The sequence below is a fragment of the Eulemur rufifrons genome, chromosome 7 (genome assembly GCF_041146395.1).
Source record: "Eulemur rufifrons isolate Redbay chromosome 7, OSU_ERuf_1, whole genome shotgun sequence".
NCBI classification, from domain to species: domain Eukaryota; kingdom Metazoa; phylum Chordata; class Mammalia; order Primates; family Lemuridae; genus Eulemur; species Eulemur rufifrons.
The window spans coordinates 164298644-164324517 of NC_090989.1; the positions used below are offsets into that span (position 1 = coordinate 164298644).

Below are 25874 nucleotides of genomic sequence, written 5' to 3' on the forward strand. Positions count from 1 at the left end.
TAATAAAAAAGACAGACAACAACAAGTGTTGGCAAGGATGTGGAGACATTGAAATTGTCACACATTGCTAGTGAGAATGTAAAATTGCACAGCTGTTTTGGAAAACAGTTTGGCAGTTCCTCAAAATGTTAAACATAGAGTTATCACATGACCCAGCAATTCACTCTTAGGCACATACCAAGAGTATTCAAAATACATGTTGAAATAAGAACTTGTACATTAATGTTCATACCAGTATTATTCATAATAGCCAAAAAGTGAAAACAACCAAATGTCTGTCAATTGATGAATGGATTTTTGTTTACCCACATAATTCAGCCATAAAGGGTATTAAAGGACTAATGCCTGCCTGCTACAACTTACATGAACCTTTAAAACATTATGCTAACTAAAAGAAGTCAGACACAAAAGGCCACATATTATGTGATTTCATTTATATGAAATGTCCAGGAAAAGCAAATACATAGAGACAGAAAGTAAATTGGTGGATGCCAGGAGCTGGGGGAGAGGGAAATGGGAAGTGACTGCTAATGGGTATGTGCTTTCTTTTTAGGGTAATGAAAATGTTCTGAAATTAAGTCATGATGATGGTTAGGTAATCAGATGTGAAAATGAGGATATTAGTCTCTTGGCTTCAGATATAACAGTGAACAAGTGACTTGCTGTCTTTTACTTTAGTTTTCTGTAAAGAAATGGAACTAAATAGTCTAATGTGCCACACTGCTGTGTTATTTGGCTTGTCATTGCCAATACAGGCTTTTACAATTAAAAATGCCATTTTATTTTCATTTTCCCAATTTTTCTTAAGAACAAAGCTTTCATATGTACTTAGTATGATTTATTCATCCATTCAATTTATTTATTCCACAAGGCTGTACTGTGCCTGAAGAACAACCCTGGGTGCTAGGACAGAGGAATAAGAGAGCATGTAGCAGACGTTAAGCCACACAAAACTGAGTGTGGGCCTTAGTCCCACTGTTTAGCTGTATATGATGGGAAGATCGCCTACCCTCTCTGTGCTGCAGTTTCTTCATCTATAAAATGGGGACCATAGTATACATCTCAGGGGATACGAATTACTATCATATCAAATGCTTAGCATAGTACCTGACAAACAGCTATACTATGGGTCTCCAAACTTATGATTTGTATTTTTAACATAAGATGCTTGAATATATACCTTTTAAAATAGGTTTATAAATTAAGCACATGTATAAAACATACTAAAATAGCATGTAGAGTACAAAACATACATAAAAAATAGAAATGAAAATGTTTGAGATGAAAAAAATAAATGGAAATTGTTTTCCTGAATCTGAATGGTTTGTTTTCGTACATGCTTTCTGGGGTGAGCACATCACTCTTAAGAGAACACTGAGTTGGCAATCAATACATACATGACATGTTTTTACTATTTTTTTCCTCTCATTCTCTTTGTCCCCCTCCTTCCAGTCTTTCGTCCCTTCTGTACTATGTGAGAACACATAGAGCACAAAGGAGCTAGGAGTACAAAGAAAACAAGACACTCCTCTGTCATCATGGAGCTCACAATCTAGAAAGGGAGACATAAGAGGCATGAAATAACAGGAATTATAATGTACTGTGCTCAATACTACAACAGAAATATGACTTAAGATGCTTGACAGATAGGACCAACTGCCCAGCAGAATTATAGAAAGCCTCATAGAAGTCTAAAGTGGCTTTTGATAGTAATTAAATTTGTTGACAAATAGAGTAAGCAGCCTTTGGAGAGACTCCACCACTGGAAGGCAGTATTGAAGCAGAGGCTGGGATATTGCAGCAATCTGCTGCGGTGGAAATAGATGGATTGATTCATGAATATATTCCACAGATACTTACTGAGACCCTATTATGTGCCAGGCACTGTTGGTGCTAAGTATGCTTAGAACTCTATATTGCCATGATTTTATTTGATATGACAATAAAATGTACTCTGGCAACATCCTGGAAGGGGTAGCCAAAAGTGAGCAGAGAGAAGAAAGCAACTTTCTTCAGGGTAATGAATAGAGCAACTGGTGACAGAGACAGGTAATTAACTTAGTCCTCGGAAACATTTTGATTTGCAAGCTCTTAAACCATTTCAAAATCACCAGAAAGGCTAAATCATTTATTAATAATTTTTTTTTTAAAAAGAAGGCTTGCAATAAAGTCTTCACATTAAAGTGGACTCCAGTACAAGATGTCATCTAACTAAATTACGCAACTGCTGAGAGGCAAAGTGCCTTAGGTAATTCTATCTCTGAAAGACTCAAAATATTATGTATAACTCAATTTCATTTCAAAATATCCTTGTAGGAAAGAGGGGAAACATTATCAATCAGATTTGTTTTAGGAATGAGGCAATGGGCTGAAGGATCTACAATTCAGCTGTGTTCGTACTCTCAGGCAAGTCCTTTGCTCACTAAGCCATTCATGTTGTTCATTTTCATCTATTTTTCTCTACACATCATTGGGAACCTAAGCCAGAGAAGTTACAAAGACAATTAAGATATGGCCCCTGCTTTCATAGGCCTTATATCCAGCAGTGCAATTGAGAGCTATAGAGAAATGACTCTAAAATAAGGTAGAATTTGTTGAGGTATAGTATTAATAATCATACAGAGCCTTAATACTGATTAAAAGGAAAACTGATAACTCCAGAAAAAAGATAAAACACAACAAACAAAAGCAAACCTTTCCACTTGCTGCCCTTTGCCCAATCTCTATTGTCAAGAATTTAGTACAGAATAGCTTAGCCAATCAAATATTTGCCTATTGACTTTTGTGAGCCTCAGATAAAAACCATTTCCATTGAACTGTGAGTGACACAAGGCTAAATTTATAGTGGTGGTATGGAGAAAAATGAGACATGGCCACAGGATCAGACCAAGAATCTCATTCTGTTCTTTATGGATGGGAGGAGAATGGAATTGGGAGAAAAATGAAATGGTACTCTTGTTCTGGAGCCTATAAAACCTGTGATACTCTCTTTCAGAATCGGGTTTGCATTGTGACAGTGACTGACATCCATGGCATAGGAGACATCATGCTGCAAAAAAATTTAATATAAGGTCTATCAAATAATCCCTGTCTCTGTATTCTTTTAAATTATACCAAATGTAACTTTTTAAAAAAAGTACTACTACAAAGGGAATAGTGGCTGTTAGAATATAATGTAAAAGGCAACCTGAGAGAAGGGAGATATACAAAATGGACTGGCATTTCAGAAAAGAGAGAGGTCACCTCAGGATCAGTTGAGACTTCATAGAGAAGATGGTCTCTAAGCTGGGCCTTAAAGGAGAATAAGGGAATATGGCAGCACTCAGTCAGGAAAACAAGGGGAAAGCTAGAAGTATAGAGCTTACATTCATCAAAAATCATTAAATAGACTAGAAACTAATATTTATACATTATTATTTTAGAAAGGAAATCAGTAATACCATTCCAAAGCAATAAGGATAAAAATAGCTTTGATTTCATCTAAACACTATAAAATGTAGTGGCTTCCTCTTCCCTACTGCTATGGTTTAAATGTCTATCATCGCCTCCAAAACTCATGTTGAATCTTAACCCCATTGTGGCTGTATTGAGAGGTGGGGCCTTTAAGAGGTGATTGGGTCATGAGGGCTCTGCCCTCATGAAATAGATTCATCCATGTATGGACTAATGGAATAATGGGTTAATGGATTAATGGGTTGTCATGGGAATAGGACTGGTGGCTTTACAAGAAGAGGAAGTAAGATCTGAAGCTTGCACGCTCAGCCCCCTCACCATGTGATGCCCTGTGACACCTCAGGACTCTGCAGAGAGTCCCCACCTGCAAGAAGGCTCCTCACCAGATGTGACCTTAAACTTCTCAGCCTCCTTAACTGTAAAAAAAATTCCATTTCTTTACAAATTAATTACCCAGTTTCAGGTATTCTGTTATAAGCAACAGAAAACAAACTAAGACACCTGTCTAAGTCATTAACAGTCTAAAATATTCTTCTGAAAGATATATCCTTAATAGCTCCCAAATGGAAACTACCCAAATGCCCATCAACAGCAGAATGAGTAAATAAATGGTCTTATATTCACACAGTGGAACACTATGCAACAGTGAAATGACTAATCTACTGAATCTCATGAACAAAATGCTGAAAGAAGTCAGACACAAAGGAGTATATATACTGGTAAAACAGATCTTGGGGATAGTTAGTTGTGAGGAGATAGTGACAGAAAGGACGAGTGACAGGGAGGGAGCACAATGGGGCTTATGGGGTACTGGTATTGTTCTTTTCTTGATCCATATGATGGCTATATGAGTGTGTTCAGTTTGTGAAAATTCATCAGAGTGTACGCTTATGATATGCATACTTCTCCGTGATAAAAAATAACAAAGAAGTCTAGGGCTTGAAAAAATTTCCTAGGAAGTGATTACTTGTTAATCATGGGCAACTCACTCTGGATAGTCTTAGTGGGAAAAAAAAAGCATTTTGTAAACGTAGCTGGGGAGTCAGTATTACTGGCAGTTTTCAAATTTATATTAATATTTATTATTAAGAGTTTTGCAGCTATAGTTAGAAAGTTTTGAAAAATTTCTTGGACCCCAACATTACAGCAATAAAAGTACTAAAAGACCACTTTCCCAAGCTAATTTTAAACTTTAATTGCCATTTTCATTTGAGGATTAATCTTTTTCTCTATTGCTATTTACAGACAGTGTTTAATCTCCACACTGACATTTTAAATAATAGCTGATGGTAAATTAGTGTTCCAGGGCATCTCTTTACCATCTAGCATTCCTGAAAACTTGTTTCAAATTCCTGAGCTACATATCACCCACAAGAGTTTGTTCTGATTCACTGGGATGCAGGTCCACTAACAATAAGAATGAAGAGAAGACAATAGCCACAAACATGAGCTGTAAGTAACACATACTGGTGCACACAGCTCATTCACGGTTTATGGTAGCTTTCAGCATGTGTCTTCACCATGCAAAGGGGTACATTAAAACTTAAAGACCAAGCCACAGTACAACTTGAAAAACTTTGCTAAATTTAAGGGATGCTGTCAACTTACATAGCGTAAATCTGGAGTTAGGGCATTTGAAAGAACCAACTGGTCAGAATCCAGATCATGTTTTATGTCAATGGCAGTCACATAGATCTAGGCAGAACCAGACTCAGTGCTGCCTTTGAAATGTCTGTCACAAACATTTCAGCATGTGACCTGGAGACATTTCACAACTCTTACTCAATCCATACTTCATTTTCTACATGGACTGATCCCTTAAGAATAACTCAGGTAGAGAATTTTTGGGTAATTAAACCCACTAGTGGCAAAATTCCTTGTAAATAGATAGATAACTTCCCATCTCATACATGTGTCTCTCTTTTTTGGAGGAAGCATGAAAGTATTTTTAGAAAGATGTTTATACTGATGTACTATATTTGTATAGAATAGCCTTTTAATCCATGACCTAAATAGAAGTATACTTCCATAAATTTTGGAATATATAGTCCTCTGACAAATATAGTTAAACTCTTCTTACTAATCTTAATGTGAGTTGAAAAATAATTTTTAATTTTCCAGCATGTATCTTTTGATTTCAAGGTACTTCTCAAGTTTAACAATTACACACTAGAAGGAATCTAGTAAAACCAATTGAACAGGCTTCATATTATATTCAAGGATATGCCATCCACAAGGCAACTGTAGTCTTATATGTGGGACAAGTATAGTAGCCATTCAGTAAATGGTAGTGTAAAATATTATTTAAAGAACTAGGAGGAAAATAATTACTGAGACTGTTTATAGAAATAAATATAGCAGAGGTAAGCCTACTCACCTCTGTTGATGCTTCTAGAGTGGGAAGATGATAACTTTAAGCAAGTTTGAACTGTTTTAAAATGTAAAACAATTTGGTTGTAATACAATAATGACAGATATCCCAACACATGTGTGTCCTTTTGCACATTATGATATTTTGAAGCTTAAGTTGCCAAGTGATCATGGAATTTTTTCCGTGGGCTCTAACTGGAGGTGGCATCCCAATGTAGTGGAAGGTGCACTTGTGTTTCTGGCCCAAACTCCTGGCTTTGATACTCTGCTTCGTCACTAACTAGATCTGAGTAAGGTAAAGCTTCTCCGTTTCCTTGTCTGTCAAACAGGAATAAGGCCTCTTGTGAGGGGGGAGGTGGAGACTGGAGATAAAGTATGGAGCACCTTGTAAAAGGCCTGGCGTCTGGGAGACACCTCAAACCATAAAAGTCAGATAAGAGGTTCTTAGTCAAAGACTTTCGATCTCAGTGTGTTTATGAAATACTGTCAGCCTAGTCCCTCTTCCAAAAAGTAGGAAAATGACAAATATGACTTGCTCCTATTTAAAATTGAAAACCAAGACAACAGAGAAAATAAATTCCTTAAATAAACATTTGATGAGTAGCATGCCCACCTTGGCATTAGAATATTGAAGAACTGACCGTGAAATGTTATAGTGTGTTTGGCTAAACAGCCAACATATTTTCATTGACTCACACCTATGACAGCCCCTCAATTTTTATCAAGTCTTTCTACCTACAATTTCCTGAACTTTTGAGAACTCGAAATTACTCTTCTTCATAGAGTAATCGGAACATTATTTACATATCAAGCTGCTCAGAAATGGAGATATCAAAATGTCCTAATGACTTCAGCCATTCCATATCATCACCCAAATTTCGGACCATAATTCCATTTTAATTATTTTAAAATACTTCTACTCCAGACCATTTTGCCTTTGTGAATCACTAAATTAAACACTAGATACAAAGACAGTGAAAAAACAAAAAACAAACCCCTCTGTAACAACAGTAAGAATTCAGACTGAAAAATATTTAAAAAGAAGGCAGAGGCCCAGGAGCAAGTTCCACCTGGGAAATTTCTATGCCTAATTCACATACTTTTACTGGCAGCGCAAATGTTATTTAATCATCAAATTCTGTAGTTTCAGTAATATCCTCATCAGTACATTGACACATAAAACTGAGATAATGACCTTGCCTTTTCAGAGATAAGAGTGTAGTTTTGACAAAGCATCAAATATCAGACTGTTTTCTAAAAGCTATTATTAACTAGTAGGAGTGTCCAATTTAGTAAATGAAATATTCTCACCATGGATAGCACTATGGTTTATAAAATGCTACTAGTTCTGCCCAAATTCAATTCAGTCCATCAACCATGGAGCTACACATCTACAATTTGTCTCTGTGAGCAAGACAGGCACACAGAGGGTGGTCTCTGGGAAAACACCAGAGAGACATCGCTTCCTGCTTATAAATATTTTTCTTTCTTCAGAATATCTCTAAGAAAATATCAGTATGTTAAGTGGCAGAAGGGATACAGTAATTCACTCTGTGTTAGCACTTGATTTAACTATAAATAGAGAGCAAGAAGCACATAACAACATAGCCACCACTTATTGAATAGTATCTTTAATTAATTTCTGCAATTTTACTAATATGAATTTGAAAAGGTTTCCTTTACTTTAGAATGCCAGGCACACCCGTTTACATTTCTAACTAACCAGTTAGCAATAGGTAGAATAAGTATCCTTTGGATTATGGGCTAGTTATTCTACATGCACTATCTCATTTAATATTCAGAACAACCCCATGGAATAGGTATTATTGACCTCAAGTTTATAGATGAGGTAACCAAGGCTCAAAGAGGTTAAGAAATGTGTCCAAAATCATATAAATAAGAAAGAAGAAAGTCAGGACTCAAATCCAGGTCTGTCTGACTCTAGCTGGTGCTCTGAGCCATGATGTCCACTGCTCTTGACTTTTCAGTTTTGAAGAATGAAAATGTAGATAGACTTGACAGAGGGTCCTGTTTGGGGAAGGCTGTTTATTAGGTGGCCCAGGGCAGCATGGGGCTAGTGGGCGCATGTGGTGAAAACTGCCAAAGGAGGGAGAGTCACCTCTAAGTGAACCTGCACAGTTGGGCCAGGGCAATGAACATATGCATCCAATACACAGGGCAACCTGACCCTGAAACAGGTGTTTTGAAACAATGCAACATTGTTGTAGCTGAAAGAAGTGAGAGGTCAGAAAGACATTTATGAATTCTTCAAACAATGGGGTATTGTTGGAAAAACAGCTGCAAATGGCATACTTGAATGGCAAATTAAAAAGAGACAGATGGCTTCCCTTTGAACAAAGAGTATTATATACCCTAGAAAATGCAGAACTTTATATAATGGAACAATGCTTCAAAAATTCTAAAATAATTTACCAATTCATTTTCCTCCAAGTTTGTAGAGCACAAATTGCACAGACTTTTAGTACTTTATAAAGTATGATAACAGATATTCCCTGCTCCAATACTGGGCTCAAATATATCAAGGAGGCAATGAAACTAATCCTTTTACATTATTCAAAGGAAATGGCTTGACAATTAAAGAACAAAATTTGCTCACATTATGCCATGGCCTAAAATATCTTCAAAAGTGTCTTCCATAATTCAGTTTTGATTTTCAAAAATGGAGATATGAAGATTAAAGTTAAAAGTTAGATGATTCATTTTATAATTTTTTTTCCTATAAAAAATCATGTCTTTTTTTTTCCCTAAAGAGACTACCTGAATTTGTAACTGGTGGCATATTTTGTATTTCTTATAAAACTAACCATTTTTCAATAAGCTAAACTTTTTCTGGATCTACAAAGCCTGTTACATAAGTCTTTTTTGTTTGTTAGTTTGTTTAAGGAAGCACATAATGACATTTGCAGGTTTAAAATGATTCATCCAAAATTGTCTGAATGTAGTTATACGTGCAAAAAAGTTTAATTACCAGCTATCTACATGGTTGCAACATTACCAGAGGGCAGTACTTCTTTCTTAATTAAAAATATTTGAACCTAATAATAGAGAACTCTATTAAAATATGAACAAAACATATTGCAAGGAAGAAGTTTATCAAGCAGTTAGCAAATCAATTTCAGTACACATTTCTTAAGAATTACTAGTACTTTTCCATATCAGGGGATTAGGACAGTTATCCTCTACCTCCTCTTGTAAGAGCCTTTCATTTTCCTTAGCCATGAAGTTGCTTCACATTGGCACTTTGTGAGAGCATAGATTTTCAATGGGATGTCCACTTTACAATTCCTGATTGCAGTACCTTGATGGCTAAGTTGATGGCTACTTTCCTCTTGTGGTCTTTCACAGCCCTTATTCATAGTTTATAATTATTTTATGCACTAGTTTGTTTATTGTCTATCTCTGAACAGAGGCATAAGCCCCTGAGGAGAGAGGCCTTATCTGTCTTAGTCAGTGTTGTATGTTTAGCCCCTTGGACAATGCCTGGTAGGTGCTCAATAGAAAAGGAGATGCTCTTAGTTATCCTGAAGTAGAGCCAAAATAGCCATATTGCATCACCTGGAGGGCCTTTATCTCAGAGACACAGCTTAGGTGACAGAAATCCCCGACATGTCAGTGCTCTAAATATATGAACCACAATGCTAGCCAGCAAAGGTAATTTCACACCTGCATTCATATTAATATTAGAAGGACCTTAGTTCCAGAATAATTATCAAGATTTTCTTCATGCATCAAGTACATTTCCTAGGGGCCATACTAATAGTATCGTTCTAGGTTTGACTGAACTCATCATGTCTGTGCTAGAGTTCAATACTTGTCGCCACCACAATCAAAGTATTAAATCTTAGTTACCTTAAAGGAAAATTTCTGCTCAAACTAAATCTATTAATATTTTTGGAGGTAATTAGGCAAGAAAAAAGAAATAAAAGGCATCCAGATTGGAAAAGAAGAAGTAAACTATATTTGCAATGATATGATCTTGCATATAGAAATATCATAAGAAATAAAAAAAAAATCTGCTAGAAGTAAAAGCAAGTTCACCAGGGTTACAAGATAAAAAATCAATATACAAAACCCAATTTATTTTTATACACTAGTAGTGAACAAATCAAAATGAAATTAAGAAAACAATTCCATAAAAGGTGATGTTGCCTTCACAAATTTTTTTATTTCGGACACTAAGTCCAGTTTTCTCTTTCCCATGTTCTGACTCCTTCTCTACAATGTGTATCCACATTTTGGAAAGAGCACTATAAGAACAAATATGTTTTTCATTATTAATGGGTCTTTCTATATCCCTTTCTCTCTTTTTCTCTATATCCCTGCACTATAAGAACAAATATGTTTTTCATTATTAATGGGTCTTTCTATATCCCTTTCTCTTTTTGGGATTAGATTTTATTGCTTTCCGGGTTCAATAAAGATTTGAAATCTGGAAAAAAAAAAAAGAAAACAATTCCATTCACAATAGCATCAAAAAGAATAAAATGCTTAGAAATAAACTTAACAAAAGAAGCACAAGATTTGTATTCTAACAATTATAAAGCCATACCAAAAGAAGTTAAAGAAGTCTTTGAAAAAATGAAAAAGCCATACTACGGGTTGGAAGGTTTAATATTAAGATGACAATATTCCCTAAATTGATCTTCTAGAGATTCAAGGTAATTCCTACCAAAATTCCAAGTGCTTTTTTTTTTTTTTTTTGCAGAAATTGAGAAGCTGATCCTCAAATTCATGTGAAAATACAAGGAACTCAGCATAACAAAAACTATTTCCCCCCAAATAAAAATGAGGAAAAGAAAGAACAATTTGAAGGATTCCTACTTCCTGATTTCAAAGCTTCCTACAGAGCTATAGTAATCAAGACAGTGTGGTACTGGCATAGGGACGGATATATAGATCAGTGGAATTAGAACTGAGACACCAGAAAAAAATTCTTACATATCTGGTCAGGTCAATGGGCAAAGAATAGTCTTTTCAAACAATAGTGCTGGGACAATTGGATATCCATACAAAGAAATGTAGGCTGACCCCTACCTCGTATCATATACAAAAAAATTAGCTCAAAAATAATCATAGAACTAAATTTAAAAGCCAAAACCATAAAATTCTTAGAAGAAAACACAGTAGTAAATTTTTGTAGCCTTGGATTAGGCAATTGTTTCTTAGATATAGTACCAAAAGCATAAGCAACAGAAGAAAAAACATCAATAGATAAAGTGTATTTCATCAAAATTAAAAACTTTTGGGTTTAAAGTCAAAGGACACTATAAGGAAATGAAAAGACAACCTATAGAATGGGACAAAATATCTGTAAATCATATATCTGATGGACTTTCATCCAAAATAAATACTAATAACTCTTACAACTGACCAATAAAAAGATACCTCAATTAAAAAATAGGCAAAGGATTTCAATAGGTATTTCTCCAAAGAGATATGCAAATGGATAATAGGCACATGAAAAGATGCTGCAAATCATTACTCATTAGAGAAATGCATATCAGAATGACAGTGAGATACTACTTCATACCCACTAGAATGGCTTAAACACAAAAGACAGTTAAGAAGTGTTGACTAGGATATGGAGAAACTGGAACCCTCATGCATTGCTCATGGGAATGTACAATGGTGCAGCCACTTTGGAAAACAGTTTGTCATTTTCTTAAAAGTTCAACATAGAGTTCCATATAACCCAGCAATTCTACTCCTAGTTATATATACTCAAAAGTATCAAAAACATATGCCCACACAAAAACTTGCACACAAATGTTGATAGGTGCATCATTTATAACAGTCAAAAAGTAGAAACCACTCACATGTTCATCAACTGATAAATGAATAAACAAATATGGCATATCCATATAATAGATTCAGATATAAAAAGGAATGAAGTGCTACAATATGGATGAACCTTGAAAACATTATGCTGAATGAAAGAGGTCAGGCAAAAAAGACCACATATTGTATGATTCCATTTATATGAAATGCCCAGAATAGGCAAATCCATAGAGACAGAAAGTAGATTAGTGGTTGCCAGGAGTCTGGGAGGAAGGGAATGGAGAGTGACTGCTACTGGGTTATGGGGCTTCTTTTGGGGAGATGAAAATGATCTAAAATTACATAGCAGTGATGGGTGTACAACTCTGTGAATAAACAGAAACCACTGAATTGTACATTTTAAAAGGATGAATTCTATGTTGTGTGAATTCAATCTCAATAAAGTAGGTATTAAGAAAAGTCACCCCAGGGGGTCTCTGGGATCTGGGGAAAAATCTATTTGTGAGTTAGTAAGCACACAGCACTCTTTTAGGAAATTCATTTTCATAGACTCTTAGTTGCAAATACCAAGTGGAGAAAATGCCAGTTACTGCAACCCTTTCACTATGACCATGAACTTCCTTTTTAAAGGTGTCTCTGAAGAAAAACTCCATTTCCATTGTAAATTTACTTTAAAATGAGGCAGATTGCCATATACCTTCAGGATTTTTATATCCTTTTAAACTAAGATGATCACATTCACAAATGTGAGCCACAGATGGTAAAGATCATGTGGGCTGTTAGAGATACAACATTCTATCGGTTTGAGTTTTGATACTGGAGTCAAACTTCACTGCATGAATAGGAGGCAAAGCCTTTGTGCCTTCATCCCCTCACTAAAAATAAGGCTCCTTCCCCTTCTTCATTCCTTTGAAGTGATTGCTCTGAGCAGTCTCCCTAGCTGTATAATGTAGCAGTAATTTCTCGTAGGGTTCCTGTGAGGAAGAAGAGGCATGTCAGGTTTTTGCTTTGTACCTGTGAGTGAGCAGCTAGAAAGGGTCTCCTGAAATAATCCAAATGGTTTCTGGGAACTGCCTTATACTAAAAGCCTCTTAAATGAAGAGAATGGATGAGAGCAAGTCTCCTGCTCTCCCTTCAAACTTTGGTTTCTTTGTTCCTTTTATGATATCCTGGTATTATTAGAGAGCACTATTTTTTTAAGGCAGTATATTTTGTTGAGTGGCCATGTACTTCAAGTTCGTTTATGCCTGAAGTTTCCAAGCTTATCTTTGTGCACTGCTTTTATTTCTACAGAAAAACAAAAAGATTGAAAATAAACAATTTTATGGACATATAAGATGATAGACCCTATCTAATAGAAGGTGGTGGCCAAGAAATTAGGGTGAAAACTGAGTGGAATGCTTCTCAAAGACTTGTTATGGTTCTGTTTTATAAATCTATAGGGCTAGCTGATCAGCTACATTCCAATTCATTACCACAACCCAAGGGAAAAAAAAATCACAATTAGGTAGAACAAGAACATTTTCTTGTTTTAAAAGTATTAAAAAAAATGAAAAACATGCAAAGAAAACTACTGAAACTTTTATCCTAAATCACCACAAAGCAAATCCATTTTCACTAAGTGATTTACTATTTTATTGTGTATTCACACATATGCACATATATGTGTGATATAAAAAGAACACACATTTCAGTTTTATCTTTGGATGTTTCTTGAATAGAGGCTATCACTTTTATAAGACTTAACACATGTTTATGCAGGATAGCATGTTGGATAAGTATTCTAGAGTCAATCTAAGTTCAAGTTGTACCTCCTTAACCAATGAGCTGTTGCACTCACTTGAACTGCATAACCATTCTAAACCTCAGCTTCCTCATTTGAAAAATGGGGATGATGATAGTCCTTATCTTTCAGGATCATCGTGAGGATTAAATGAAATGCTTGATGTAAAAGGGCTTGGTGACTGACACATGGTAAATGTTCAAGAAGTAGTAGCTACTTCTATTTTGCCAATGATAATGGTGTATATGTCTATTACCTGGGCTAGGTAACAATTAATCCACTCTAACTTGCTTAGAACATAATTGAACCAAGCTTTAACACTGTAACATATAGCGAATACTTAGGACATGATACATAGACAAAATATTTAATGTTCAAAAATATGGCATATAAGTGTCACTTGTTCTGCATAGCCTCATTTCTTCTCTAGTTTCTAAGTGTAGCTTATGGGGGAATTTAAGGAAGAAAAGTACTAATGCAGGAAAGAAAAAATCAATCTGATGGACATAAATACAACCACCAAACTAGCCTAGGGATTTATTTGATGACATTGCTTTACTGTTAACCTTCACTCATATCATTTATTATTTGGGGAACTGCTGCAGAGAGACCAGAAAGTGAATAGAATAATGATATTTTTATGGCTCCTAATGTAGATTGTTATTGAAAATCTGTCAATTTTACTGGCAAGTTTTTGGCTCAAAAATAAGATCTCACACATAATTTGCAGGCAGTGATAACTAAATTATGGGATGTAACTAGGAAATAAAAAATAACTATTATGATGAAAATTACATAATTATCTTTCTCATTAAAAACATGAGGTATTCTATTATCTTGGGATGTGCTGTATACTCTTCACCAGCTGCTGTTATCAAACTAAAATACACCAGAATAGGAAAGAAAATATATTGTTGATTACCCAAATGATGAAAACAGATACTGCTAAAAATGTGTGCAAAGTGGAACAGAATAGAACACAGCAGGATGTATTGCCCACATATGTAAACCACAGTGAAACCACTTACAGATACTTCAGAGATCGGTCTCAACTTTTCCCCTGAGATTTCTTTTAGGGAGGTTTTGTTTTGTGAAGCTGGCACTTGATGAGCTGGTAGGACCTTTGTTTTGATAAGAGGGTCTGGAGTTTTCTGAGAGGATCCACACCTTCTTCCAGGGGGAGAAAGGCACGGTGTAGGCAACAAACTCGTTTGAAAGTCATTTCTATCTATTTGCTTCGCCAAGGAATTCTGGCTTTCTGCTGCTTCTGCTTCCATGTAGGCAGTTTTTAGACATCCTTTACTTGTCCGCCTTGCTGACTTCCCCGGCATGCTCTCTAATGTTAGCTGAGTTAACCCTAAAGGACTAGTTGTTGGGCTTGGAGAACCCTGGAAACTGTGGTTACCCTACATTGGAGAACAAAGTGAAAATCATTTTGAGCAGAAATTTGTGGCGAGTAAGTTACTGAGCACAAGTTCTTAATAAGTTCATTATTCTATGAATAAAACAAAAGTGTATACATATATATACATTTACATTAATCTGCAAAGAAAAATGTGAGCAACTAAAAATACCAATGCAAATAGATATAAGTAATTTGCCAAAATGCCCTGCTATATGGTATCTGGTCTGCATAAGGCATTTTGTTTTACTCACAAATAACAAGAGAACATTTAAGAAATAGTTACTAATATTCATTCCAAAGAATGTCTAAACAAAGAGGAACCACAGAAAGTTATCTAAAACATCTAAGAATTATGTACATTGAGTTCCTGAAAAGCTAACTCCATAGGAAGAGAAATAACTAGAACTGATGGTAGTTACTCAATATAAGCAGAGAAATGGTACTGTAAATATTATAAAGTGGGTCTAGCAAAGCATTTTTGCCTATTATTGGTCAGTTTTATTATCCAAGAGCAATAGATAATGGAACATGTTTTATAAAGTATTTTTCTTACATGAAAATTTCAATTATAGAAAGTGTATTTTTTTCACAAAATGTGAACCTCATTAAATATAATTGCTTGGAAATCTGAAAAGTGAAGGCTAAAATTTTACAGGTGTATAGTTCTGTGATTATCCATAGGAAAGCAAAAGTTTAAATTCTTAAAATCTGAGAAGGAAGAATTACATATATAAAATCAATGGCCATAAAAGTAAATAATGAAAACAAGAAATGTGGTGCCATTCTGTTATAAAATAGTACATTTAAAGAAATAACTCTGTGGTCATTGCATGTACCTGTCCTGGTAGATTTTTTCCAATTTGACTCACTCATTTAAATATGTAATTAATAAATTAGTGTTAGAGAAAAAAATAAAAGCAGAGTATATTTTAAAGACATTATTTGGTATCTGATAACGTATGTCTTAACATTCAATTTCAGAAAGCTATTGCTCCACACTTCCATTTATAGCCACACAAAACCAAATATCCAGTTATTTCCAAAGTTCATCATTTTTAAACAAAATATTTGGGTGACTAACTGGATTGTTCAATTTCTTTTTCAATGTTTGGCCACCATACACACTCAACATAAAAAAACTGGTCTAAGGTGAAATTTCCCTTTCAAAAAAAGTAAAGTATGTTTAAAGGTAAGAGGGCTTGCTCTAGGTTGGGCATGAGATAAGGGGTAGATTTATGAAAGCTTTTCATTAGAAGGGATCTATATTATCTACCATTGCTCTAGCTCTCTTCCTTTCTTCCTCATCATGGACCAAGTATTGCACTAGGTGCTGCAGATGCTGGGAATATAAATGGTAGACCAGAACATAATCTCTGCCATCCAGGGACTGTATACGGAAGGCAACAAGGAGCCAATGTGTGATATGAAGCAGGGGAATGCCACATCGACACAAAATAGAGGGCATGGGTATGAGTTTGTGAGTATCATTTGTGGAGTGTTTGCAGTGGTTTGTGGAGACAGCAGAAATGGAGGCCGATCAGTAGACTACTGTATTGTTATTAGAAATGTTGAGGTGCCTACGCTAAGGCAATGGCAGTGATGATGGAGAAGCTGGCCTGATTTGAGAGCTCAAATCTGTATGTCAAAGGCAGAGTGTGTCACACTTAGTAATTCTGGAAATCTCTCACATGGAGTGTGAGATCCTTAACCCTCTCGTGTTATAATTTTTTCTTTTTGTGGGAAGTAGTTGGGATTAGTAGACTATGGTGCACTCAAGAAAGGTACATTTGGGTCTGAAAACCTCTCCTAAGAAATAGCTTACCTATCTGTAGTAAAAGATGAGAACTGCAGACTATAAGGATCTTTCATAAGCATTTCTTCTCGGTACTCATCTTGGGTGTAAATTTCCTTTATCTATGCCAGCTTGATCTTCTGATACATACACACACGCACACACACACACACATATACACACACACATACACACATACATACATATAAGTATATATAAAACAGATGATGGAGAAACTTATCTTTCAGAGTCCCATGTAGGGTAAAGAAAAGATGGTGATTGGGTATCAACCTATGGGCCCTTACTTTGTGGTCCATGTGACAACATAAGAAGGGTGAGGATATTTCTGCACTTGCAACAGTCCCCTTGTAGCCTCAGCTTCAGACATTGGGCAACCCTCTCTGCTGTAAGCCACTTGCTGAGTGAGTGCCCTTCCCTACCACTCTGGGTACCCTGAGCATGTTCACATGGTTGAAGAACCCTGCCATCAGGCAGAAAACTGGAAAGAGTGCCAGAGAGACCTGAAAAATGCTCAGTGTTCTAAAGCACTAGGGAACTGAGTGGTGACTCCTGCAATTTTTTTTCACAGAGATTAAAAAAGAATCAAAGTTTAGTCTTGTCTAGAGAAGGTAAACAAGAAATATAGCCAACATCCCCCCGGTCTTAATTCTAAGAAAGTATTGGTGGAACTAGCATAGATGTTTTTTAATTTGGTCTGGCTGCTAGACAGTGCTATCTTTTCTCCAAATTTTTTAAAAAATTACAGTTTAATTTCCTATAATTGATACATGCAACTGGCAGTGGGATTTCTTTGATAAAAAGATCCTCTATGCATTCATTTCTGTCATATTTTCATAATAAAAAATAAAGACACATATTTTATACATGATATAGGTAGAAATTAAAAGTTTGTGCAATCAACATTAATTCAATAAATATTTATAAAGCTCCTACTCCGTGTAAAGCATTTTCTAGACACTACAGAAGATACACAGGTGAGGACACAGACACCACCCCAAGAGGCATAAAGTATAATGGCTGAGAGAAGGTACCTAAAAAGCAATAACATCACAAGGTAGAAGGTAGTAAATGTCATTTAAAAAAGTTTAGATGTGTACCATTTTGGGAATTTAGAAAACCACGTTTGCTATATCATTTAGAAAACACCTTAAATGCATTTGGTAAGAAGTCTATTTTTCCACCCATGGTGGGTCAGAGTGCAGCCTTTTCTTCCTTCCAGTAGTTTACTCAGGTGTAAAACATTTCTCTTTGCTTGGCATGAGCAGTGCTTATATACCTGAAAATATTCATGAGTATGTGCATGGACATTCATTTCGCATTTCTCCTAAGACATACTCTGGCTTGGAGATGAGCTGAGAAACAGATGGATTTAGTTGTGTACCCTGGTGAGCATTCTTCTGGTTGCACTGCATTTCCACGGTAATATGTTTCCATGCTATTCTAAATATGTGGAAAGGACAAATAACTGGAGAATCTAAGCAGGGTACAACAGGCTTGTTTACCTTGACTGCTCAGAACCACTAATTCTCATTTATTCCAGATTCCAAACGAGGAATGAAGATGACTAAGAAAAGAAAGATGATATATGAGACTAAATTTAAGTAATATTTTGATTTGCCTTGGGTCAGCTTCTCATTTAGAGAGGAAATAAATGGAGAATAAAAATAGTACAGTATTTACTAGGAGTGGTACACTGGCAAAACCCTATTCCTTTTGTTAGTAATGCTTTTGCCTCTTTTATAAGGTAGAGATGATGTTTGTTGATTTCACATATGTAACTCACTTGGGCTCAACATGTTTTTGGATTAATTTTTTCTATATAACATATAAATATGATATATACATAAGAAGTTAGCTTACTGTGATCTGATTGAAAAGAACAATCACTTTTTCCCTCTTGGTTTATCATTTAGCTACTGAAAACCTGTGCAGCAATTGAATATAATTTGTCAGAGTAGCAAAGAAGTTGTCATGCCATTTTCACATTCCAATCATCTGTTCATCTGTTTCTCAGAAGAACAAATACAAAATGCTTTTGATTTAACTTAATATATTTTTTTAAAAGTCCCAAATCTCTTGAACCATTTGTCTTCTGGGCTCAGCAACATTTGTTTGTTAAATATTCAATCACGCCCCAGTGCCAGCAACATCAATAGAATTTGCCTGATTAACTGTAGCACAGCATATGTACACCGAAGATGAGAATGATTTCCCCAAGGAGCCAGCACTTCCTCTGTTGAACTACATTTCTTAAAAGGACATGCAGATGGGCATTTGGACAATAATTTCCGGCTACACAAAATGAATTGCTCTTGCTGAGTTGTAATTTTAAAAAGATAATTTTAATGACTCTTGAGGGCCACCTACTTGGAGCAGATGGGACCCAGGCTCTTTGTACAACTTTAATGTTGAGTGAGTCAGGATAGAACTCTTTTTAGCCTTTGTAAAAGTGAATGATCATATTTATTTACATTTCAATTGAGTGTTTTAAATTCAGTCCACCATGAAAAAAAAAATCTTATGTAACATTCTGAAAAGTTCTGTAACAAAACACATTTTTAATATTCCAAACACACTTTTAATAGTAGTTTTGAATTTGCAATTGAAACTGAGTCAGCAGGAGTTTTTACTTTTGTCCAATGTTTTGGTGACTAAATGTGTGAACTGACAGCACCTTTTAGTTGTACAACAGCCACTAGTAAACAATAGAGACAGTATAGGTTTACTTCCGTTGTCAACTAAAGGACACAGTTACTTGCACAAACACAGCTAAAGACAGCCATACAGAATGAAAAAATAATTTCTTTGATGACAACAAGAAGACTACTCAAATGTATCTTAAATGTTTTCATAACAACCATCCCCAAGAAGTACTTCTTCCTCTTAAATTTGCACTTCTACCTCTTAAATTTCATAGGAAACTATGAAAGTAATACAGTTCCCTCTGGGTGACAAAGATAAGTGATAGTTGTGTCTTATAATGCATTTTTCCAGTTTGTAAACAAATAACATGAAAGGAAGATGCTGCAGTTTTTAACAAGTAACTAACCTGCAGCACACCTGATATTATGTAGGGTTGGCCAAATTATTTTTGCAACATCTTTACCTGTAGCCAATGATGCTTTACAGACAAATCATAGCAGAAGATACAGGCATCATATGGGAGGAGCAAACATCATCATATGAATATTCAGGGAAAATGATGAGACTCCTCTAATTGTTCAAGATAAAACATATTGTTCTATAACTTAGACTTCATGCTATTTTAACTGACAACACTTGAAAGACTTCTTGAGAAAACTCCTGTCCACAACCAAATGTTTATCTGCAAGATGTTTATCTTTTAGCAAAAATGGTGAAATGTCAGATTCCAAATAGATGAGCATTTTATAAACTTCCTCACCTGCCTATAACAATGCAAAGCCAAGTCACAGAGACCAAGAGACTTCTGATTGTTTCAGAGAAGAGCTTCAACAGATACTAATAAAGACATTTGGATATGAACAGCCTAAAAGGATTATTTATACAGAATAAATATTAAATTTTCCTGGTAGGTCTAGAGAATATGTTATGTTATACTTCATAATATACAGGAATAAAATGCAAGGCAATATACTCAAACTAGAGTCCTTCTATTTTTTTCCAACACATAAACTGACATTTAAAAGTATTTAAAGGCTACACAGAAATGTAAGAACCCTCATGGGGACTAAATATCCTTTCCATTGTGTGTATGTAAGTGTGTGTGAGAAAGCAATTAAAAATCATTAGTCAAGTATGTAGGGGTGAGTGGTTTAAAGCATAATACAGTAATATATGCTATCAGGAAAAAATATAAAATGAAATATCTTAACTACTGAGTGCTAAAAAATGCCTTGAAAGCAACAACACTGGGAAAGCTGGGATGGAGGACTAAATCAGTCTTTTAAATCTGTTGTTTGGGAGATCAAAGATGGCGGAGTGGTGGTGACGGCCTGAATCTGCGCTCCCGGGAAGGAAGGCATCGATCCGGACCTGCCACAACGCTAGAAGACCGCTCCCACACAGGAACAGCGGTGTGAATCCATGGAGAATCAGCGTGGGACAAACAGTGCTAGTGAGGTCTGAGGTGAACGAAAATTGGGAACGCGGGACAGACACTAGCCAGCGGAGCGCGGGTCGGATACACCCGCCCCCAGCCGGGGTGGGTGCAGCCTCTCGGGAAAGCGGCTAGCCCTCCGCTCGCAATTGAATAGAGCCCTGACCCAGGCCAGCGCAGAATCACTGAGGGATACGTGGCGCATTGGAGACAGGAGGCTTTTTTGCGAAATTACCTTAGAACTTGGGGGATCTCAGCTGAGACAGCGCTTGGCGAGGAGGGACGGATCTGCCCCAGGGCGGAAAAACACAAAAGACTCCCGGACAGCAAATAGCGTCGTACCCCGTGCTGCCTTTTTCGGCAGTTCTCCAGCCGGTCACCCCCGGTGTGTGTCCTTGCTGGCCAGCCCCTGGGCAGTGGCGGTCTCTGCCTGCCGGGGAGCCGGTCCCCTCCAGCCCCGGAGCTCGGCAGGCGCCATCTTGAAAGCGAGGGCGAAACGGCTCAGGAGCCAAAAAGTGCCCAGTGGCTCTTTCTGCCCGTGCTGCCTTTTTCGGCGGTTCTCCAGCCGGTGACCCCCCGGTGCGTGTCCTTGCTCGCCAGCCCCTGGGCAGTGGCGGTCTCTGCCTGCCGGGGAGCCGGCCCCCTCCAGCCCCGGAGCTCGGCAGGCGCCATCTTGAAAGCGAGGGCGAAACCGCTCGGGAGCCATAAAGTGCCGAGCGGCTCTCTCTGCCCGGCGCCCTCCGCTGGTCTCTGAACCAACGCCAGGAGTGCGGGATATGCCGGGGCCGCGCTCGGGGTGAAGGGGCAGAGCTGCGCTAAGGCAAAAAAAAAAAAAAAAAAAAAACCACGAACAAGAAGAATAGGCTCGCCGAACTGTATATTTTATTCTTGGTAAATTTCTTCTGGGTTTTGTTTGTTTGTGTTTGTGTTTTTTTTTTTTTTTCCTTTTCTTTTCTTTTCCGGCGGCTCACGAGCCGGACAGCCTCGGCGGGCACCTTTGCCCTCTGGGCCTCTGGCTGCCGCGCCTTTTTGAGCGGGGAGGTTGGATCCCCACCACCCTCAGAGCTGTGCGGGCGCGCAGACGCCATCTTGAAATCCACTGCGAAACCGCCCGGGACCCAGCAGGGCGGGCGTGAAGGGGCGGAGCTGCGCTAAGGCATAAAAACAAAAACATCTAATGGCCTCTCCGGACCCAGCCGAGCGGAAGTGAAGGGGCGGAGCTGTGCTAAGGCGTAAAACAAACAAACAAATAAAAAAACATTGAGTCGCTGAATTATATACTTCAGATTTGTGTATCTTTCTGCCTTGCGGTGTGGTGAGGTGCTATGTAGTTTTTGTTCATTTTTGTTGGTGTTTTTGGTGTTTTTTGGTTTGGCTTTTTGCGTTTTTCTTTTTTTTTCTTTTCTTTTTTTTTTTCTTTTTCTTTCTTTCTTTTTCTTCTTTTTTTTCTTTTCTCTTTCGTTTTCTCCTCTTTCTTTTCTTTCTTTCCTTTTCATTTTTCTTTTTTTTCTTCTCTTTCTCCTCTCTTTTCGCCTTCTAACTGGGGACCCACGGTGAGCTTCGGAACGGGCCAGGTCCCTGGCTCTGGTACATACCGGATCCTGAGCAGTCACCCCCAGGGCCGGAGATCTGCGGGCATGCAATCGCCATTCTAGGGCCCACAGCCAAGTCACTGCGGAGCAATAGGGTACCAAGAGGCTCCCTGGACGGCCCTCTCCCCTGGTCCACGGACCTTATATAGGATCCCCGCCCAAGTGTAAACACTGAATACTTCTCCAGAAGCGAGAGTGTGGAACCTGATCCCTGGGGACATTGGGCCAAGACAGACTTTTGCCCGTGGGAGCTACAGCAACTGGGGCGCTGAGCAAGTGAGGTCACCGTCCTCTCCCCATAGCTAGTATCTTGCCTGCAGATAGAGTCAGAAACCTCCCCTATAGAGGAAGAACCAAAGGGAAACAAACAAACAAAGAGAATTTCGGTCTACTATTAGTGTGGACCCTGCCTGCCTTCTGAGAGACCACAACACAGTGTTCTAACTCACCAAAGCGGTCTTGGATCACTCCAATCCTCTAGGATTGGACCCATCGGAAGCAGTCCCCCAACGGAAACAGAAAAATCTCTAAACAATACACAACAGTCTTCCCCTCTTGCCAAAAGAAGCAACATACCTAGATTGTTTCACAGCCTAAGAATAGAGCACAAAGAGTCCTGTTAACCAGACTAAATCTATAAGAAAAGATCCAACGATAAATGTAGATGGGAAGGGCCCAGCGAAAAAACACGGAGAGCACAAAGAATCAAATGGAAAGCTCATCCCCAAAGAGAAATACCAGCTCCCAACCATTTGACACAAACCAGACTCAAAACACCAACATGTCACAGGAAGAATTCCAATTATGGATTATAAACAAGCTGAATAATATACAAGAATCAATGGATAAACAACACAAGGAAAACACACAAAAAAATACAGGATTTGGAGGAAAAATTCACTAAAGAAATTGAAATATTGAAGAAAAACCAAACTGAACTCCTAGAAGTGAAGAATTCACTCAGAGAGCTACAAAACACTGTGGAAAGTCTCAAGAGCAGGGTAGACCAAACAGAGGAAAGAATCTCAGAAATTGAAGATAACTCCTTCCAACTAAATAAGTCAGTCACAGAGATAGATCGAAAAAGTAAGAGAAATGATCGGAGTCTTCAAGAAATGTGGGATAATGTGAAGAAACCTAACTTGAGAATTATTGGCATTCCTGAGGGTCAAGAAGATAATAAGCAAGGGTTGGACAAGCTATTTGAAGACATAATCGAGGAAAATTTTCCAGGCCTTGCCAATACTCTAGACATACAGATTCAAGAAGCTCAAAGGACCCCTGGGAGATTCATAGCAAATAGGAAAACACCACGCCACGTAGTCATCAGGCTGACCAAAATATCCACTAAAGAGTCACTTCTCCGAGCTGTAAGGAGAAAGAAACAAGTAACTTACAAAGGAAAACCCATCAGAATTACGCCAGATTTCTCAGCTGAAACCTTACAAGCAAGAAGAGGTTGGGGCCCCATTTTCACGCTTCTGAAACAGAATAATGCCCAGCCTAGAATCTTGTACCCAGCTAAGCTAAGTTTTCTATACGAAGGAGAAATCAAGACATTCTGAGTTAAACAAAGGTTGAGGGAATTCACCAAGACAAGACCAGCCGTCCAAGAAGTACTCCAAAGAGAATTACACACGGATCAGCACAAGAAAGATCCACGAATGTAAAACTACTCAAGAGCTAAAGATCAAATTCCAGATACCACAATGGCCCAGGAGAGAAAACATCACAATGAAGTTCTACCCAACAAGCTGAACAAAAAACTGTCTCACTTATCAGTTTTCTCAATAAATGTGAATGGCTTGAATTCCCCGCTCAAGAAACATAGACTGGCCCAATGGATAAAAAAACACAATCCAAGTATCTGCTGTCTTCAAGAAACACACCTAACCTGCAAAGATGCATTTAGACTGAAAATAAAAGGATGGAAATCAATATTTCAAGCAAACGGTAACCAAAAGAAAGCTGGTGTGGCAATCTTAATTTCCAATAACTTAGCTTTCAAACTAACAAAAATAATAAAAGACAAAGATGGCTACTACATACTGGTTAAGGACACAATTCAATAAGAAGCCATGACTATACTCAATATATATGCACCCAACCTAGGTGCACCTAGATTCATAAAGCAAACCCTACTAGATCTCAACCAAATGATAGATAACAATACTGTAATAGCTGGAGACTTTAACACCCCACTGACAGTACAGGACAGATCCTCTAAACAGAAAATAAACAAAGACATAATGGACCTAAATAGAATGCTAGAACAAATGGGCATGGCTGACATCTATAGGACATTCTACCCAAAGTCCACAGAATATACATTCTTCTCATCAGCTCACGGGACATTCTCTAAGATTGACCATGTCCTAGGACATAAAGCATGTCTTCAAAAATTCAAAAAAATAGAAATTATACCATGCATCTTCTCAGATCACAGCGGAATAAAAGTAACAATGATCACAAACAGAAACCCTCACTCTTACTCAAAGTCATGGAAGCTAAATAACCTTCTCCTGAATAATTATTCTATAAAAGAAGAAATCAAGATGGAAATCAAAAATTTCTTTGAATTAAATGACAATGGAGATACAACTTATCAAAATCTATGGGATGCAGCTAAAGCCGTCCTGAGAGGAGAATTCATATCCATAAATGCCTATATCAAAAAGACAGAAAACATGCAAATAGACAACCTAACGAATAGACTCAAAGAGCTGGAGAAAGAAGAACAGAACGATCCCAAACCCAGCAGAAGGCGAGAAATTACTAAGATCAAATCAGAACTAAATGAAAAGGACAACAAAGAAACTATAAGGGAAATTAATAAAACAAAAAGTTGGTTCTTTGAAAAGATAAACAAAATAGACACACCTCTGGCTAGACTAACCAAGAGCACAAAAGTAAAATCTCTAATAACCTCCATTAGGAACATGAAAGGAGAAATCACAACCGATGCTACAGAGATACAAGATATCATCTATGAATTCTACAAAAATCTTTATGCACACAAACTGGAGAACGTGGAGGAAATGGACAAATTTTTAGAAACACATAGTTTTCCCAGGCTCAACCAGGAAGAAATAGATTACCTGAACAGACCAATATCAAGAACTGAAATCGAAACAGCAATAAAAAACCTTCCCAAAAAGCAAAGCCCTGGTCCAGATGGGTTCACACGTGAATTTTACCATACATACAAAGAAGAACTGGTGCCCATCCTACATAAACTATTCTCCAATATTGAGAAGGATGGAGTTCTCCCCAACACGTTCTACCAAGCCAATATACCATTAATACCAAAACCTGGAAAGGACACAACAAAAATAGAGAACTACAGACCAATTTCCCTCATGAATATAGATGCAAAAATTTTCAATAAAATACTAGCAAATCGAATCCAAGTACTTATCAAAAAAGTAATTCACCACGACCAAGTGGGCTTCATCCCCGAGATGCAGGGGTGGTTGAACATACGTAAATCTATAAATGTAATTCACCACATAAATAGAAGTAAAAACAAAAACCATATGATACTCTCATTAGATGCAGAAAAAGCATTTGACAAAATTCAA

General features: G+C 37.2%; 1 protein-coding gene across 2 annotated transcripts in view; it reads right to left on the reverse strand.

Moving 5' to 3' along the window:
• The window catches only part of LOC138386966 (protein CFAP20DC-like), a 260752-nt gene that overhangs the window by 66772 nt on the left and 168106 nt on the right, over nt 1-25874 (reverse strand). For both annotated transcript variants that reach the window (XM_069473759.1, XM_069473758.1), the window contains one exon: nt 14434-14811. In XM_069473759.1, the coding sequence (XP_069329860.1) occupies nt 14434-14811 (378 nt within the window). The remainder of the gene's footprint in view (nt 1-14433; nt 14812-25874) is intronic.